The sequence below is a fragment of the Ambystoma mexicanum genome, chromosome 12, assembly GCF_040938575.1.
Source record: "Ambystoma mexicanum isolate Mex_15411 chromosome 12, UKY_AmexF1_1, whole genome shotgun sequence".
Taxonomy (NCBI): domain Eukaryota; kingdom Metazoa; phylum Chordata; class Amphibia; order Caudata; family Ambystomatidae; genus Ambystoma; species Ambystoma mexicanum.
The window spans coordinates 28141442-28158237 of NC_090936.1; the positions used below are offsets into that span (position 1 = coordinate 28141442).

A 16796-nucleotide genomic window follows, 5' to 3' on the forward strand; every position below is an offset into this window, starting at 1 on the left:
GTTAGTGGGTTATATGTTTTGCAGCTAATCCTCACAGTGTGGCTGAATGCCTAGATTTCAGGAATCCTGCATGGTGAGAAAACAGCTAGACTTGAGTCCCATACAGTGGGAGAGAGGCCCAAGCCCACCAGAGCAATGGAGTATAATGCCATACTTCACTGCATTTGAGAAACAATCAAATAGTTCATTCTATGTGTGACTTTATAATAAAGTGTATATTTTTACATTATACCAGTGTGGGGTGTTCTTGTGTGCCGTCTATTGGGACTAATTGTACATCCCTGCCAGCCTTCCTGCCTCCTAACTGTAAGCCTGACTACTCTGCTATAGCTACCATTGGAGAGTCTGGTCTTTCCTTTTGGGTGACACACCACTCCACCATTAGGTTAGATGATTTCACTGCCCTCCCCAGAGGGTTGTGCAAGAATCTTCTTAACACACTGCACCCTTCACTCAGCGCAGTTTGTATTTTTCCTTTTGTGAGGGCGTAGGAGTAAGGCAGGGACACATGGATGTTAAGTTGATTGGCAAATACTTTTAATAATAACAAAAGCAAGGGGGGGGGGTTGGAGGTAATCCTAACTATCTCTACATCTAAGAGGGGTTTCCCTGCCTCACCAACCTAGCTAATGAAACTGTCTCAGAATGTCCAAAGTAAGGTGTGCCGTCATGTGCTCAAATCCTAACCTGTTCCTCAAAAGCTAAACTCCACAAAGGGGCAAAAATTTATCTTGGATGTCAACGTGCAGTCCAGTTTTGTAGTTCAAAAAAAAGTTCCAAAAAGGTGTGGAAAAAACAAGCAAGAGTTCCACAAGACTAAAGGGTTTGACTCCCTTTACCCTGAGTCTGTCTGCTTTACCCACGATTGTCTTGTATCTTTAATGGTCAGGATAAGTCCTTATCTTTACTTAGCAGGCCTGTCTTCCAGACCCTGTAACGAGGAAGAATGGTATGACACCTTTTCCAAGCCGTCTTAAGGGTCACGGCCCCTTGGTGGGCAGACCAGTCTCCAGGTATTGCAATGAGAAAGAATAGCCTGATACTCTCTCCTAAGCTGTGCTTTGGATTTCCTCTCAATTGCTACGGGTCCCAGACCCTAGTCTCAGCATTCCTCTCAGGTCCTGCAAAGAGGAAGAATAGTCTGGTTCTCTCTCCAAAGCTGTGCTGAGGGTCCCCGACCATTTCGGACCAGGCAAAGGTAGATATTGTGACAATGAAGGACAGCCTGGTTCTCCAGCATGGGATCTTGCATGGATTCACATGCTCATGAATATTCCACGTTATCATGCCGGGAATCCTTGGTAAAAGAAACTAAACAGTTTCACTTTCACTTACAAACTGTATTTCTCCTCTAAACCAATCACTGTGCTCTGGGTCACACTGCCCCCAGCCGACAGTCCTCTCCCTATGCCCCTCCTGTGGCAGCCATCTTCAGTTTTGTACACCAAGTTCAAGTGTTGGGAGTCCTCGAATTTTGCTCTGTGAGCTACTATTACAGTTTTGTTGTTTTTCAACATAAAAAGTTTCTATTTGTGTCAAAAAAAAGATCCTGTGTACTCTTCTCTCCATCTGCCGACAGCGGGGGATCCGTTTGTCTGTGAATTTCAGCGGCCCTCAAGGGCAAGGATCGTCCACGTTTCTTCGAAGTTTCCAGAAGGCCATTGCGTCTACTCCGCACCTCCGGCCATGACGGAGGACAAGAAAGGAAGATCCCTTTTCAAGCTCTGAACCTGATGCAGACTATGGAACATGTTTGTGAAGGACAAACACCTTCAGTGCCTCTGTCTTCATCCGGGCCACAAAGAAGAAGAGTGCGAGATCTGCCTCGTATTCTCCAAGAAAATGATGAAGGATCAACACAGTAGATTTGCGGCATGGCTGCTTAGCCTCTGCCCCATACCCCAAGCAGGGTCCAGCCTCACCCAGGACCTGCCGGCTCGAGGAGCAGGCTTCTAAATCCTTTGAAGGCACCCCATCTATGGGGCCCAAGACAAGGCCAAGCACTGGAAGTCCGGCTCCATCGGAGTCGCTGCGCAGAGCGGGTCCCACGATTGGCAAGATGCAATCAACGTCAACATCCGCCTCCATCGCCAGCCAATGATCAAGCTCCTCCTCACGAGGAAATCGTCCAACTCGGCTAAGCTGCGGGAGAACCAGAGAAGCCCAGGACGGAGGAAAAGGCGGCCGAAGCTGCTCTCTCAAAGGCCCAAGGCGCTGACCCCGTGAATGTAGCCCCTACTCCGCCCCTGCTGCCAAGGCGGGAAGCCTCAGCTGGGGTGGTGGCGAAGCTTGCTGGCATGCTGGAGAAGAGGAAGCCGTCTGTGAGCCCGGGCCCAACCTCTCAGGGTGCAAAAAGGGGGAAGAGGGGAGCGATGAAGTCTCGGGCCAACCACAGGCTGTACACGAGGCCATGGAAGTTTCGTCCTCGGAGGGCGAGGACCAGGAGTCTCGGCACACGGTCCACAAGGACGACAGCAGCAACGCCGACGACTGAGCAGGTGCCTAGTGTTCCGACCACGCCAGCTCAGCTGAGAGCTGTATCCCTAGACACCCTTTGACCTTACACACGTTTGTGTAAGAAATCCACAGAAGGATGCCGTAGGCCCCGGTCCCGGTGGCCCCGGATCAGCCTCCATCTAAAAATAGGAAGCGTCATCCGACGCCCCTGTATCAGCCCCAGCACACACGCCAGTTGCCCTCCCCCTTGCAGACACAGGGACGGTCATGGGCACGGCAACGACAGATGACGATATCATCACGGCGGGCGGATCTCGCAACAAAGAGCGTCACCACCAGATGAGGTGGGGTCGTTTCATTCCATGGTCGCTAAAGCCTCCAAATTTTTCCAGTTTATGCCCGGGAAACCAAGAAGGAGGGCTTCCTGTACCAGAAGAGCAAGGCCAAGAGGAAGACCATCATGGCGTTGCCCCTCCTGGACGACATGTGAGAGCAAGGCCAGGCCCTCTTGAAGAATCCTTGCACGGTCCTGGCCAAACGGGATCGGCTGGAGAAAAAGTACCTGGTACTGGAGTGCACTCAAGGTGTCTGCGGTCACAACCATTGCCGGACTCGGCGGTTTCGGCGACCGCGAGGAAGAGCTCATGACGGCTAGAGTAAGAAATTGGAGGCCATGGGGAGGAAGGCTATTTACACTGCAGTGTCAACCATCAAGGCTGCCAACGCACTGGCAAACCTGGCTAAGTACAACTGAGAGCTGTGGTACAAGCTGGGCCCGATTCTAGAGTTCCTGCCTGACGACAAGAGGACGCCCTCTTCCAGGAGAGAAAGGTGGCTTCGGACCATGCCATTACAGTGGCGCTGGACATCACCGACACAGGTTTCCAGCAGATGGGGACCAGTGTCTGTCTCCGTCATCGAGGCTGGCTGAAGGCCACGAATTAGTGCCAGGAAGTCCAGATGAGGGTGCTGCTCATGCCCTTCTGAGATAACCTCTTTGGGAAGGCCGTCGACGAGTCCCTGCAAGCCATCAAGGCGGATACAGAGACTGCTTGTGCCTTGGGCTCTCTCCAACAACATTGCTCTTCCTTTCGCGCCTCCAGAGGAAAGTTGGACAGATCGACGAAAGGATCTCCTCGTCATACCGTCAGCCCTCCCGGTCCACGGCCCAGAAGGCCTACAGGGGTCGTTCTAAGGCCTACGGTGGAGGTGGTCCACGCTGTCGTCGACTCTCAAGGTGGAACACCAGCGCAGAAGCAGGACTGAACCGGCCAAGATGTCTGGGCCACACCCATGCAACCCAGTGGGAGGCCGGCTGACAGGATTAGTCAGCGAGTGGGAGAAGATCTCCAGTGACAGATGGGTGCTGGACGCTCTCGCCCACTGACATACCCTGGAGTTTCTGCACAAGTGTCTGCGGATCCCTCTGGTGGCCCAGCAGGAGCAGCACATCCCTCAACTCTTATAGGAGGTACGGGCCATGCTGCGAAAGGGGGCGATAGAGTTGGTTCCACGACTACTCCGGGGATCCAGAGTCTACTCCAGATACTTTTTGGTCAAAAAGAAAACCGGGGGCTGGCTCCCCATTCTAGACTTCATCCCAAAAATTCAGGGTGGTCATGTTGCAGAACGTGCTCAGCCAACTGGAAGGAGACTTTTTGATGTTGCTGGACCTGGAGAACGCCTATTTCCACGTCCCCATTCACAAGAAGCACTGAAAGTTCCTACGCTTAATGGTGCAGGGACAGAACTACCAGTTCACGCCCCTCCGCTTCGGCCAGAAATTGGCCCCAAGGGTGTTCACAAAGTGCCTGACACCAGTGGCAGCCTATCTGTGTTTACTACCGTCCAGCTGCTGACGGATCTGGGGTTCTCCATCAATTATCCAAAGTCCTGCTTGACACCATCGCAGAAGGTGTTCCTAGGAGCCAGACTCAATACCGTCTACTGCCTAGTGTCGCCCTCGGAGGACAGGGAAGCGGCCATTCTGAAGTTCCTGGACTCTAGCTGGGTTCAGCTGTCTGGAAACTTCGCAGACAAGATACCGCTCGACGAGAAGTTCTGACGAGCGATTTGGTGGTGGGGCATTCACCCCAACGTCACCCGGGGCACAGGGTTCCAAAGCCCCGGGTACCAGGAGACTGTCACCACGGATGTTTCCCTGGAGGGCTAGGGAGCCCACACTGGACGCCTGCACACTAGAGGACTGTGGCAGGAGAAGGATCTTCACATCATTATCGTGGAGCTGCGGGCAGTGTTTTGGGCCCTCAAGTCATCCTTCCGTCTCTGAAGGGCAAGGTGGTGAGGATCTTCACGGACAACACCACCACAATGTTCTACATCAGGAAGCAGGGGAGCACTCAATCCCCAGCACTCTCCAAAGAGGCGCAGGCCTTCTGGCACAGGACCTTCGAACAAGAGATGTTCCTCATCCCCTTTCAACTTGCGGGAGTCAAGAACACCATCGCTGACTCCCTCAGCAGGGAGTTGCATTCCAGCCACGAGTGGGAACTTGGGCAGGACCCCGTGGACCGCATCTTCATCAAATGCGGCAGGCCCCAGATCGATCTGCTTGCAATGGCGGCGATCTCCAAATGCCCAAAATTTGCCAGCAGATTACACTAATCAGGGAGCATGGGGGATGCATTCTCCTTTCCGTGGGGAGACCTGTTTCTGTACGCATTCCCTTTGTTGCCTCTCCTGCTGTGAATGTTCAGTCAACTCAAACAATGCTGATGCAGGATAATACTCATCGCCCCGGCGTGGCTGAGGCAGATTTGGTACCCGAAACTTCTCAGCCTGTCGGCGTCGCATCCGGTCCAGCTGCCGGTGGTCGCGGATCTACTCACCAGAGAAGGAGGCGCAATCCTCCATCACGACCCAGGATCGCTGAACCTGATGGTGTGGTTCCTGCAGCCCTAGAGGTTGGAGGATACGAGTTACCAGAGCACTGCAGGGACATCCTTGCCAAGTCCAGAGCGTTATCAACTCTTATGTGCTACGGTCACAAGTGGAAGCGTTTCACTACGTGGTGCCGGTGGCAGAAGATCACTCCTCCGAGGGTCACAGACCCACAGATTCTTCCATACTTGTTGTCCTTGCCCAAGGTAGCACTGGCACATGCCTCTATCAAGGTGCATCTGCCGGCGATCTCCTACTACACCAGGTCTCCAGGCATATCTTCTCTTTGGTCCCACCATCTCGTCAAGGAGTTAATCAAATGACTGTTTCGATCTTTCCTGCCAGTGAAGGCTCCTGCCCTGGCGTGGGAACTCAACGTGGTGCAGACGAGGCTCATGGGGCTCCCTTTAAGTGACTCTCGTGGAAGACTGCTTTCCTTGTGGCCATCACCTCTGCCAAGAGGGTAGGTGAGATCCAGACCCTATCCTGCAAACAGCCTTATCTGACTTTCCACTAGTCAAGAGTGGTTCTGTGAATGCACCCCTCGCTTATGCCGAAGGTTCTGTTGGAATTCCACCTAAACAAACCTTTAGTGTTACCAGTGATTTTTCCGAAGCCTTCATCACTGGCTGAAAGGGCCTTGCACTCGCTGGACGTTGCTCATGCCCTGAAGTTCTACGTGGCACGCACAAAGATTTTTCAGAAGACGTCTCAATTGTTTTACTTTGCTCCTGTGAACCATGGGAAAGCCTTGTCCAAGGCTTCCATCTCAAGGTGGCTCTCTGGCTGCATCACGTACTGTCAATGGTTGGCAAACCGACCGCTGTCTGACCTTCTGAGAGGCCACTCCACCAGAGCGATCGCTGCAACGACGGCTTTCCTGTCTGGTGTGCCCCTGCTGGACATCTGCAGGACTGCTACGTGGAGGTCCACACACACCTTCACGAGGTTCTATTGCATCGACAGGGATTCCAGGGAGGAGTCCAGAGTCGGCCAAGCAGTGCTGTGCAACCTGTTAGCTTGAAGGTGAGCCTGTTCCACAGGTAAGGGCGATTGCTTCTGTTGAGCCTTGCCACCTCCTGTGGTTGTGTAATGTTGTACTGCTATGTATTCTTTATTCATGACCATGTGAATCCATACCAGAGCCCATACTTGAGAAGGAACCAGTTACGTACCTGTAACTATTGTTCGAAGGGATTGGGTCCTCCGACGTATTCCATATCTATGACAGTAATCGCCACAGATGTGCTGCTTCGGAAAATCTTTGGCGTCTGTGTCCTGCGTCGATGACGTCGATACGCTGCCCTGGAGGACCTCCTCCGACAGCCGACGTCACTGGATGTTATAAGTAGGACGCACAACGCCCGTAGCCTCAGTTCTGTTTTTTTCCACAAACATTTTCGCTTCGGGAATCTCGGCGCGTCTCGACTCATTGGAGTTTCTGTTGTTTCTCGGTTCTTCGAACCTGTTTGGTGTTTGTGAAGTATTTCTTCGTGAAGATGTCTACCTCGTCTTCCACACCGCGTCCGGGCTTTAAGAAGTGCGGGGACTGTGGGTCCAAGATATCGGTTACAGACTCGCACGATGCCTGCCTCTGGTGCCTCGGGGAGGCCCATGACACGGATGACTGTGTCGACTGCCATTCGCTCACGTCGAAAGCCTTGCGGGAGCGCAAGAAGTTATCGGTAGGTAAGGTGTCCAAGCCCCGGAAGTCGAGGTCTGCGGGGCTTTCGACGGACGACTCGAGGGGCGACTCTCTGCGTCATCGTCGGATGTCCAGTGGGTCTCAGTCCCGGAGTCTGTCTCGCCACTCCTCTGCCTCTTCGAGGCACTCCCGGAAGTGCAGTCATCGGTCGCCTTCCCTGTCCTCATCCGAGGACTCCGCTCATCGGCAGGTCGCTTACCCCACCAAGCATGCCACACCGGAGGAATGGGCTTCCTTCGGGAATAAAACATTGGCAATTCTCGAATCGCAGGGCACTGGTCCGTCCACGCCTCCGAGTGGGGTCGGTCGTGATCAGCCGAGAGACACCGCTCGCACGCCTTCCGGCTCGGGTGGTCGTCACGATTCGCGGGATAGGTCCCGCTCGGACAAGGGGAATCGTTCTCGGCAAGCCCGGTCCAGGTCTCGGTCCTCGACGCGCTCGAGACCGTGTGAACCTGTGGTGTCTTCACGGAAGACGTTGACGCCGGTGGCGCCGAGGTTGTCGACGGACTCTTTCGAGGGCTTGCCTTCGCAGAAGTCGTCGACGCCATCGGCGTCCCGGCCGTCGAGGGACACGCTCGGGGCCCCGGCCTCGAGGACTGTGTCGGCGCTCGCCATCGACGCCGATTCACTCGACGCCTTTCAAGGCTGTGTCGACGGGGGTTCCCCGTGGCTCGGGGGAACCACCTAGAAAGGCTCTGGCCAAGGTCAAGCATGGTTTTGGTTCTAGTTCTGTGCCTTCTTAACGCCATCTGGAGTTCATTTCAGAGGTGGATGAGGGCTCTGATGATGGCATGGTGCCTGACACGGTGCCAGACGAGATTCTCTCGGGCCATAGCCAATTTGAGGACCTGAGGCAGTGCATGATGCTAGTGGTCTGGACACCTCTCCGGAGGTGGAGTTTTGTAGGCCTGAGCCTGGCACTCATGCCGACTCCTCGTACCGGCGCCTTATGTCAAGGGTCACCGAGTACTTGGTATGGTCTGCTCCCCCGGGGGAGTTTGTTCAGGATGACCTTACGGATATCCTCGACATTGGTCCACCAACTGACCCGGTACTGCCATTTCATATGGCTCTACAGAGGAGGGTGGCGGCAGCTTGGACTGCTCCGGAGAGTCTCCCGGCAGTGGGCAAATGTTTGCCACGAAAATACCGCCCAGCCAGTAGCGACCCCTGCTACTTGTCCAAGCACCCTACTCCGGAGAGTTTGGTGGTGCAGGTGGCTACGGCCCCGGCAAAGCAGGTGTCGTACCCTACCATCCCTCCTAATAGGGACGACAAGCGTTTTGACGGCTGGGCGAAGAAAGTGTTTTCTGCAGGGGGTATGGCACTTCAAGCAGCCAACTCCATATGTGCCTTGTCCCGTTTCACGCACACTCTGTGGAACTGTGTTTCCTTGGCGGCTGAACATATTCCCGAAGCGGAAGAACGGGATGGTTTCCTTGCCATGGTTCAGGATGGCAAGGATGCCATGTGTGAGGCCGTTCAGTTGGGTTTGGACATGGCGAATTGAGTCAGCCGGTCCATGGCGGCGAGCACCGTGATACGCAGGTTTGCGTGGTTGCGGAAGTCGGGGTTTGCTCCTGATGTGCATGCCCGGCTCCTCAACATGCCATTTGACGGGGGACATCTTTTTGGCAGCAAGGCTGACGAGAGCCTTGAGAGGTTGCAGACCTCAAAGGCTGCAGCAAAGTCGTTGGGCGCTGCAGTTCGACAACCTCCGCCTTTTTGTTCTATGGGACAGCAATGGAGGGGAGGTTCCTTTCGTTATTACTCATCCTTTGGTAAAGTGAGAGGAGCTGCCAGTCCAAGGGGCCACCGTAGGAGTGCCAGAGGTGGAAAACAAAGTACTCGAGGTGCCAAGGCCGCTCGGGCTGTTGCCTCTTTGCCGTCAGGCAACGCTGCAGCCGCTTCAGCTCAGTCATGAGGCCATGTCCCATGGTTCGCCGGTTGGGGGAAGGCTGGCGCGGCATCTGGCAGAGAGGCGCGCCATTACTTCAGATGTGTGGGTTCTGGAGATCAAAACCTAAGGCTACTGTCTTCATTTCCGGCAGAGGCCTCAAGACAATGCACCGGGGAATCTCTTTTTGAAGTGTCCAGATCCGCTCCTTGCGCAGGAAATTCAATCCCTGCTGGAGAAAGGCGCCATAGAACTGGTGCCTGTAGCGCAGAGGAACATGGGATGGTATTCCCCTTATTTTTTGATTTCCAAGAAAGACGGGGGATTGAGACCCATCATGGACTTGCGCGGTTTGAACAAACTCCTCAGGAAGGACAAGTTCAAGATGGTTACTCTCTCTCAAGTCCTCCAGGCCCTTCAACTTCAGGACTGGGCTGGTGTCTCTCGACCTCAAGGACGCTTATTTTCATGTGCCGATCCATCCAAAGCACAAGAAGTACCTGAGGTTCGCGGTTGGCGACTCACACTTTCAGTTTCGGGTCCTGCCGTTCGGATTGACCTCCGCCCCGAGGGTCTTCACCAAGCTCATGGTAGTGGTGGCAGCGCACCTCAGGAAAGGGGGGATTCACGTCTACCCCTACCTGGACGATTGGTTGATCAGAGCGCGCTCTCCCAAGCAAGTCCTGGATCATCTGTCGGTCACCTGCCACTCCCTCCACAAGCTGGGCTTCTCCTTCAACTTAAAGAAGTCCCATTTGACACCAACTCAGAGGCTCCAGTACATCGGAGCAGTGCTCGACACGTCCCTGGGGTAGTGTTTTCATCCCCAGGTGAGGGCTCATCACATTCAGCAGATGGTGCACAAGTTTCATCTTGCCCAGAGTCTCCCAGCGTTCGAGTTCTTGAGACTGCTCGGCCTCATGGCATCCTGCATTCTTCTGGTGCCAGAGGCCAGGTTGCGGAGGAGATCTTTGCAATGGGCACTCAAGCTCCAGTGGTCTCAGTCCTCTGGCAGGATGTCGGACCCTGTTCAGGTGCCGTCCTCTGTCGCCCAGGACCTTCTGTGGTGGGCCGACGAAGGCAATCTGATAGGGGGGCTCCATTTTGGCTGGTGACGATCGTGACGGACGCATCCCTCACGGGATGGGGAGCTCATGCCAACGAGTTGACCGTCAGCGGTCGTTGGTCTCCGTCGGGAGTCCAGACTCCATATCAATCTGTTGGAGGTGAGGGCCGTCAGGCTAGCCCTGAAGGCTTTTCTGCCGACTATGCGAGGAAAGAATGTCCTGATCCTGACGGACAACACGGTGGCCATGCATTCAACAAAAAGGGGGGGGGGGTGCATGGTCACTTCCTCTGTGCAGGGAGGCGATGCAGCTCTGGTTCTGGGCAATCCAGCAGGAAGTTTCGATCTCGGCAGTTCATCTGGCAGGAGATGAAAACGAGACGGTGGACGCTCGGAGCAGGCAGAGCGCGATCTCTCACGAGTGGGAGTTGGCTCAGGAGATTCTCCTGGAGATGTTCGCCCTTTGGGGGACCCCTCAAGTGGATCTTTTCGCCTCCAGTGTCAACCGGAAGTGCGAGAGGTTCTGCTCGCTGGAATTTCCTCCAAACGGAGCCTTAGGAGACGCGTTCGTGGTGGAGTGGTCATTCCCACTACTGTACGCGTTTCCCCCAGTCCCCGTCATCCCGCAAGTACTGCAGAGGTTACAGAGGTTCGGTTCCCGGATGATCCTCATTGCTCCGGCGTGGGCCCGGAGGATGTGGTACCAGGACCTTCTCGACTTGTCCATCTGCCTTCCACATTGTCTTCCCTACCGAGACGATCTGCTCTCACAGGAGGGGGGGGGTCAGGTTCTCCATCCAGAGGTCAGATTCCTCAACCTTCACGCTTGGTTTCTGAAAGGTTGAGGTATAAGGATTGGGACCTCCCTGAAGACGTGATGGAGGTGTTGCTCTCGGCCAGACGGCCCGCAACTAAGTCCCTGTACCGTTGGCGTAAGTCCTGCGACTGGTGCAGGGTTAAGAATGTGGCTCCTTTTGCATTTGACATTCCCATGGTTCTGTCTTTTTTGCTTTCTTTGGCCCACAGGGGCCTTCAAGTGGGTACCATTAAAGGTTACCTTGCGGTGCTGTCCATATTTAAGCGCTCGTCTGAAGAGTGTTCCTATTTTAAAATTCCTTCAATTTCTCAGTTTCTGAAAGGGCTCACTAATGTGTTCCCTCCGTCACCTTTCCAGGTGCCTGGTTGGGATTTGAACCTTGTTCTCAAGTTTCTGATGGGTGCTCCGTTTGAGCCTTTGCATTGATGCGCTTTGAGACTGTTAACTCTTAAAACTGTATTTTTAGTTGCGGTCACTTCCGCTAGCAGAGTGAGTGAGTTACAGGCACTTTCAGTTAAGCCGCCCTTCACTGTGTTTCATAAGGACAGGGTTGTCCTTAGAGTTCGTCCTTCTTTTCTTCCGAAAGTGGTGTCGGAATTTCATTTAGGCCAGAAGGTTGTTCTTCCGGCATTTTATCCTCCTCCACATCCTGGTAGGAAGAGGAGAGGCTCCATAGGCTTGATCCTAGGAGAGCGTTAAGCTTTTATATTTCACGCATGTCCCGGGTAAGAGTGGACGATCAGCTCTTCATTGGTTACGCTGGAAAGCGTTTGGGACAAGCTGTGACGAAACAGACTTTGTCTCGCTGGATTATTTTGGCTATCTCTGAGTGTTACCGCTTGGCGGGTAAGAACCCACCGGTCGGCTTACGGCCCATTCTACCAGGGGTATGGCTGCCTCTACTGCCCTGCAGAGGGGTGTTCCTATTCGTAACATCTGTGATGCAGCCACCTGGGCTTCAGTACATACTTTTGTACGTCACTACTCCCTCGATTCCATCCGGGGGCAGGATCTGGCCTTTGGCAAGGCGGCCCTTTACTCCGCAATTTGATTGGGCATGCTATATTTCTGTTTTCTAAATTCTTTTCCCACCTCCTTGCATTGGTACTGCTTTGGGAGTCTGTCATAGATATGGAATACGTTGGAGGACCCAATCCCCTCGAAGAACAAGTTACTCTCTTTCCTGGTAACGTTCTTTCGATGGGATGGTCCGACGACGTATTCCATATCGCTCCCTCCATACCTTCCCCGCTACAGAATTTCTTATGCGATTTCAGCTTAAGTTTCCGCAAGGCTTTGTGTGTCAGACTGGCGGAAGACTGGTGGCACACGTTCTGGGAAAAAACTACAACTGAGGCTACGGGCGTTGTGCGTCCTACTTATAACCTCCAGTGACGTCAGCCATCGGAGGAGGTCCTCGAGGGTGGCGTATCAACGTCATCGACGCAGGACGTAGACGCCGAAGATTTTCCGAAGCAGCACAGCTGTGGTGATTACTGTCATAGATATGGAATACGTCGTTGGACCATCCCATCGAAAGAACATTACCAGGTAAGAGAGTAACTTGTTCTTCTCCAGCATGAGTCTGGCATGGATTCACATGCAAACTCTCCCTCCTGCCCCTCTGCAGCATTTCTTGGTCACACTGCCACTTTACGTGCTTTCCAAATCTGAAGATGGCTGCCAGAAAGAGGTTTAGGGAGAGGACTGTCATTGGCTGGGGGCAGTATGACCCAGAGTACAGTTATTGGTTTAGAGGAGAAATACAGTTTGTAAGTGAAAGTGAAACGGTTTTTTCTTTTACTGGGGATTCCTGGCCTGACGACGGTGAATATTCATGAGCATGTGAATCCATGCCAGACCCATGCTGGAGAACAATAGATACAGATAAGTAACTTGTTCCTTCTCTCTCCCAAGCTGTGTTGTGGGTCTCCAACCCTTTCTCATTATCACTCCCCTCGACCCACTCCCCTGCCAAGTAGGGTACTCAACATTATTGGATTCACAGTTCTCTCTCTCTCTTCACTTCCATCCACAGGCTTGGTTTACTCTCCTGCCAATGTCTGAGTACCACCTGTACATGTAACATTCATATTCCTGTTTATTAATGTTTGGGGGGTCTTTCCCTAGCGTGGGTCCCAGACCCCCTTCACATGGTTACTCTCCCAGTTCTCTTCATCTGATCTATTTTCAAGCCAGTCTTGCTCTCCTCCCTTGGCAAAGTCTGTGAGTATCATCTATGCATGTAAAGTTCATATTCCCCTTTATCGCTAGTTGGGTATTTCTCCCCGATATGGGTCCCAGAACCCTTTCACTAGGTCACTCACCCCCCATTGGTATTCCTTCTGTCCTTCACTGTGTTCTTCAAGCACTCTGGGTCTCCCCAACCCTGGGAATAGCCACCCTTGTACCTTTAGAGTCTTGGCAGTCTCCCTCCGGTTGTTCGCAGGTCTCTCAGGTGTTTCTGCAGCGTTCCTGGCTCACCGGGACCTTCTGCGCATCTGGCTGGCAGTTTGGGGGTACTCTAGCAGCTTTGGTTACCGGTAGGTATTTTTCCCTCTCCTCCTTCTAGTCCTGCAAAAACCTGGGCACACTCTCGGCTCCTGCCAAGCTGACAACGAAGAAGCCATCCTTCTCTTCCCTTGCTGCCTTTGAATGACAACTGACGAATAGGATCACTCGAAAGGCTAGAGCATACGCATTCATTCTGGTCAGTGATCTTCACTACTCGCTGCCTCTTCCTCGTCCCAGTAGTTCTTGCCTGAGATATGCTGCCACAACACACAGTGACATTGCAAAGTGTGAAATTGTAGGGGCTTTGAGGGAAGGTGGGAGATTCAAAGTGATACTGTGTTCTACTGGGATAGCCACTACTCTCAATGGGGTCCTCCCTCCCCATGTGAGCCACCCGCTGAGTACCTCCCGCAGAGTACCGCCCGTAGGGGGACTTTCGGGTAGCGGCCTCAACTTACTGGCGTCATGGAAATGGGATCCCCCATCTGAAGCAGTGACAATACCTTGGGATTCATCACACTCTGTTTAAAAATGTAAACCTATTAATGTGAAATTGCAACTTTTTCTTCTATGTACTTCACACTTAACCAAGATGAGTTTTAATTATTTTATCTAAAGTCCTAAGATCTTTGACTCTGCAAAATTTGCTTGAGGTGATCTCATATCTGAAAGCAGTGTTAGACCTTGTGCTGTCTGTTTCTTTAAGTGTGCATTGGGTGGGGAGTTGGAGCTGTCAATCAAACCATTGCACAATCATTCCTCTACCCCTTGTATTTGCTTGATGACATTTGCAAATTCCCTGGGAATATGCTGTGTATTTTTACAGATTTCTGTATCATGAATTATGAAAATGTTTGCTACCATCTGTAAACACTGGTGGTCTGCTCAGTATATCAGCATGCATGTGCTGTAGGTGGTTGGCATATAAACAGATAATGTGTAGAATAACTGTCTGAATTTCTGCCCAGGTGAAATTTGGCAATCGTGAGTGGGTTCTTGGAAAGGTGGAGTATGGACAAGCTACCGTCATACCGCTGAACATCATCTTGCCGCTGGTCATTATACCAATGGTGGCCATCATCATCATTGCCATCTACTTCTACAGGTGAGGCCTTATTCTGCAGCGGATGTATGTCTCTGCTATGCAACTGAAATTAGATGTCTCTCAAGCGAAAGGCTCAGCAAACATCAAGCCCATTGCTTTGGTGTCTTCCACTCAGATTCTTGTTTGGGTGAAAAGCCCCTCTAGAAAGTAAGATAGCATTTTGTGGTATGTATGTATGTGTGGTTTCAACCTTTGCTGGTGGTTCGAATAAAAGCACTGCGACTACCACTTCTTTGCATGGGCGTACCGATGAAGCCCATTTGTTCATCTGTTTGCACCACCATGTGTAATCCATGATGATTGCCCTGCAAGTGGCTGGACTCCACTTTAACAGTGTGCAGATATTCTTATGACACGCTACCTTCATTACTCCACTTTTGCGCTGGCACTGTGCTTCAAACTCTGGAAAGACAGCATGTTTTTGAAACTATTAGCAGTGCATGCAGGCAGCATGTCGAGATATAATAAACCTCCAGGGCTTGTTGAAAAAGGTAAGTGGAAGTCGTAATGGTGTCGAAGAAGGAAGCTGCTACAAGGGTGGCATGTTGGTTGCTATAACCTTTTATTTGTGGAAAAAAAGCAACCCCACTATCCCCATCTCTAAGAGTGGGGTTCCCTGCCTGAAACATATACCAAAGGATCTGTCAGAATGACAGTATGTCAAAATCAAACTCCACCATCCTGTGTCAATACCTACTACAACTAAAGAATAATGTAATTCAACAGAAATTTCCTTCTCCAAGAGAATGACTCCCTTCTCCTGGTATATGGGTGTTGTTCCCAAAATGTTCTCTTGCCAAAAAGGTGCCTGGGGAAATGACTCCCTTCACTTGTATTTCCAACACCTTGTACACGCTTCTTTCTGGACCAAGAGACTGGCTCCCTTCATCTGGTACTGGTCTGTACTTTTCAATCTAGTTCACAACAAAGCTAGGGGGAATGACTCTCTTCCCCTGGCATCTCTTTACTGTACTTGAAAGGATTCAGTTCCCCATCAGAATGACTGTCTTCTCCTGGTGTTTGAGAGTTCTTTTCAACTTGAGGGTGTCCCTTGGCACTCTTTTACTAGATCAGCAAAGGCTGAAGTCCTTCTCTGGATCTCAGTGGACTTAGCTCTGCCACTGCAGCGAGGGAGAGTCCCTCTGATGCCTGTTCCAGTGGTGTTAGGGTTCCAGTCCCTTTTCTGCTCATCAGTGGGCTTAGCTCTGCCACTGCTGTGAGGACGGTTTCCTCCAATGCTCTTTTTACTTATATTGGGGTCCCAGACCCTTCTGTGGTGGTCTGTGTGCTTATTTCTGCCACTGATGCAAAGCAACCATCATCGGACGCACTCTTTGCTCTGTTTTGGGTCCCCAACCCTTGATGGCCCTCTGATAGTTTTATTGCTTGCCCTGGGATGAAGCAGAGACCTCTCTGCTCCCCCCATGTCCCACTGGTCCGCTGGTGCTTCCCGTTACCTTCTGGGATTTGCTTGCACAGCGCCGGTTTCTCCAGGGACTGGGGTGGGTCACTTTCCCACAGCCGTCTGATTTGTTACAGCTTCTGCAGCAATTCTGCGTGTTGTGGCTCCTTGCAGTCTCAGCACAGTTCAAGGACCGTACGGTCCACCTCCTCCTGGAGGTCGTGCCACTGCCTCGCCTCCTTTCAGCTGGGCTCAGTCCTTCAGATGCAGGACCCATCACAGACGTCCTCAGCCACTCGCTGGTGTCCTTTGCAAAGCCCTCTTCAGGTCGAGTGCAGACTTCGAATCTCCCAGGTTCTCCAAAAAGGAAGGCAGGAAACACACTGATTCCTTCTTCTGTTTCCACTTTATAGGGCTTACTCTGCCCCAGCTTAACATCAAACCATGTTGTCAATGGCTCCATGGCACTCCTCTTGCCTGTGAGCTCTCAGTACATGCACAGTCAGGAATCCTCATGTTTTCTGTGCTCTTCTTCGTTCCAGTATTCTCTGTCTTGGCTGTACCCCAGGCACTACAGAAATACATCGGTTACTCTCAATATAGTGCTTTGAAATGGAGGGGGAGCTCAGGAGTGTGGGTGTGTGATGTTTTGTCAACGGGTTGTACCCCAGGTGGTCGGCCTTAACCCCACAGGGGAAGTCCTTACCCATGAGGTCCACCCGCATTAAACCACCCGTAGGGGGAATATTAGGTAGCGGTCGCACCTCCTCGCCTCATGGAAAAGGGCTCCCGCTTGGGGAGAAGTGACAATACCTAATGAATCATCACAAAGTCCTGCTGCTCTTCTTGAACAAGACCCTGAGGTCTTATGCTTCTATGTGTAGGCTGCATGTTGCTTTTTTCACATGAAATCTGGTGCAGAATGTTTT

General features: G+C 52.3%; 1 protein-coding gene across 3 annotated transcripts in view; it reads left to right on the top strand.

The window, feature by feature from the left end:
* The window catches only part of PLXNB2 (plexin B2), a 775326-nt gene that overhangs the window by 647937 nt on the left and 110593 nt on the right, over positions 1–16796 (top strand). For all 3 annotated transcript variants that reach the window (XM_069627846.1, XM_069627845.1, XM_069627847.1), the window contains one exon: positions 14329–14465. In XM_069627846.1, the coding sequence (XP_069483947.1) occupies positions 14329–14465 (137 nt within the window). The remainder of the gene's footprint in view (positions 1–14328; positions 14466–16796) is intronic.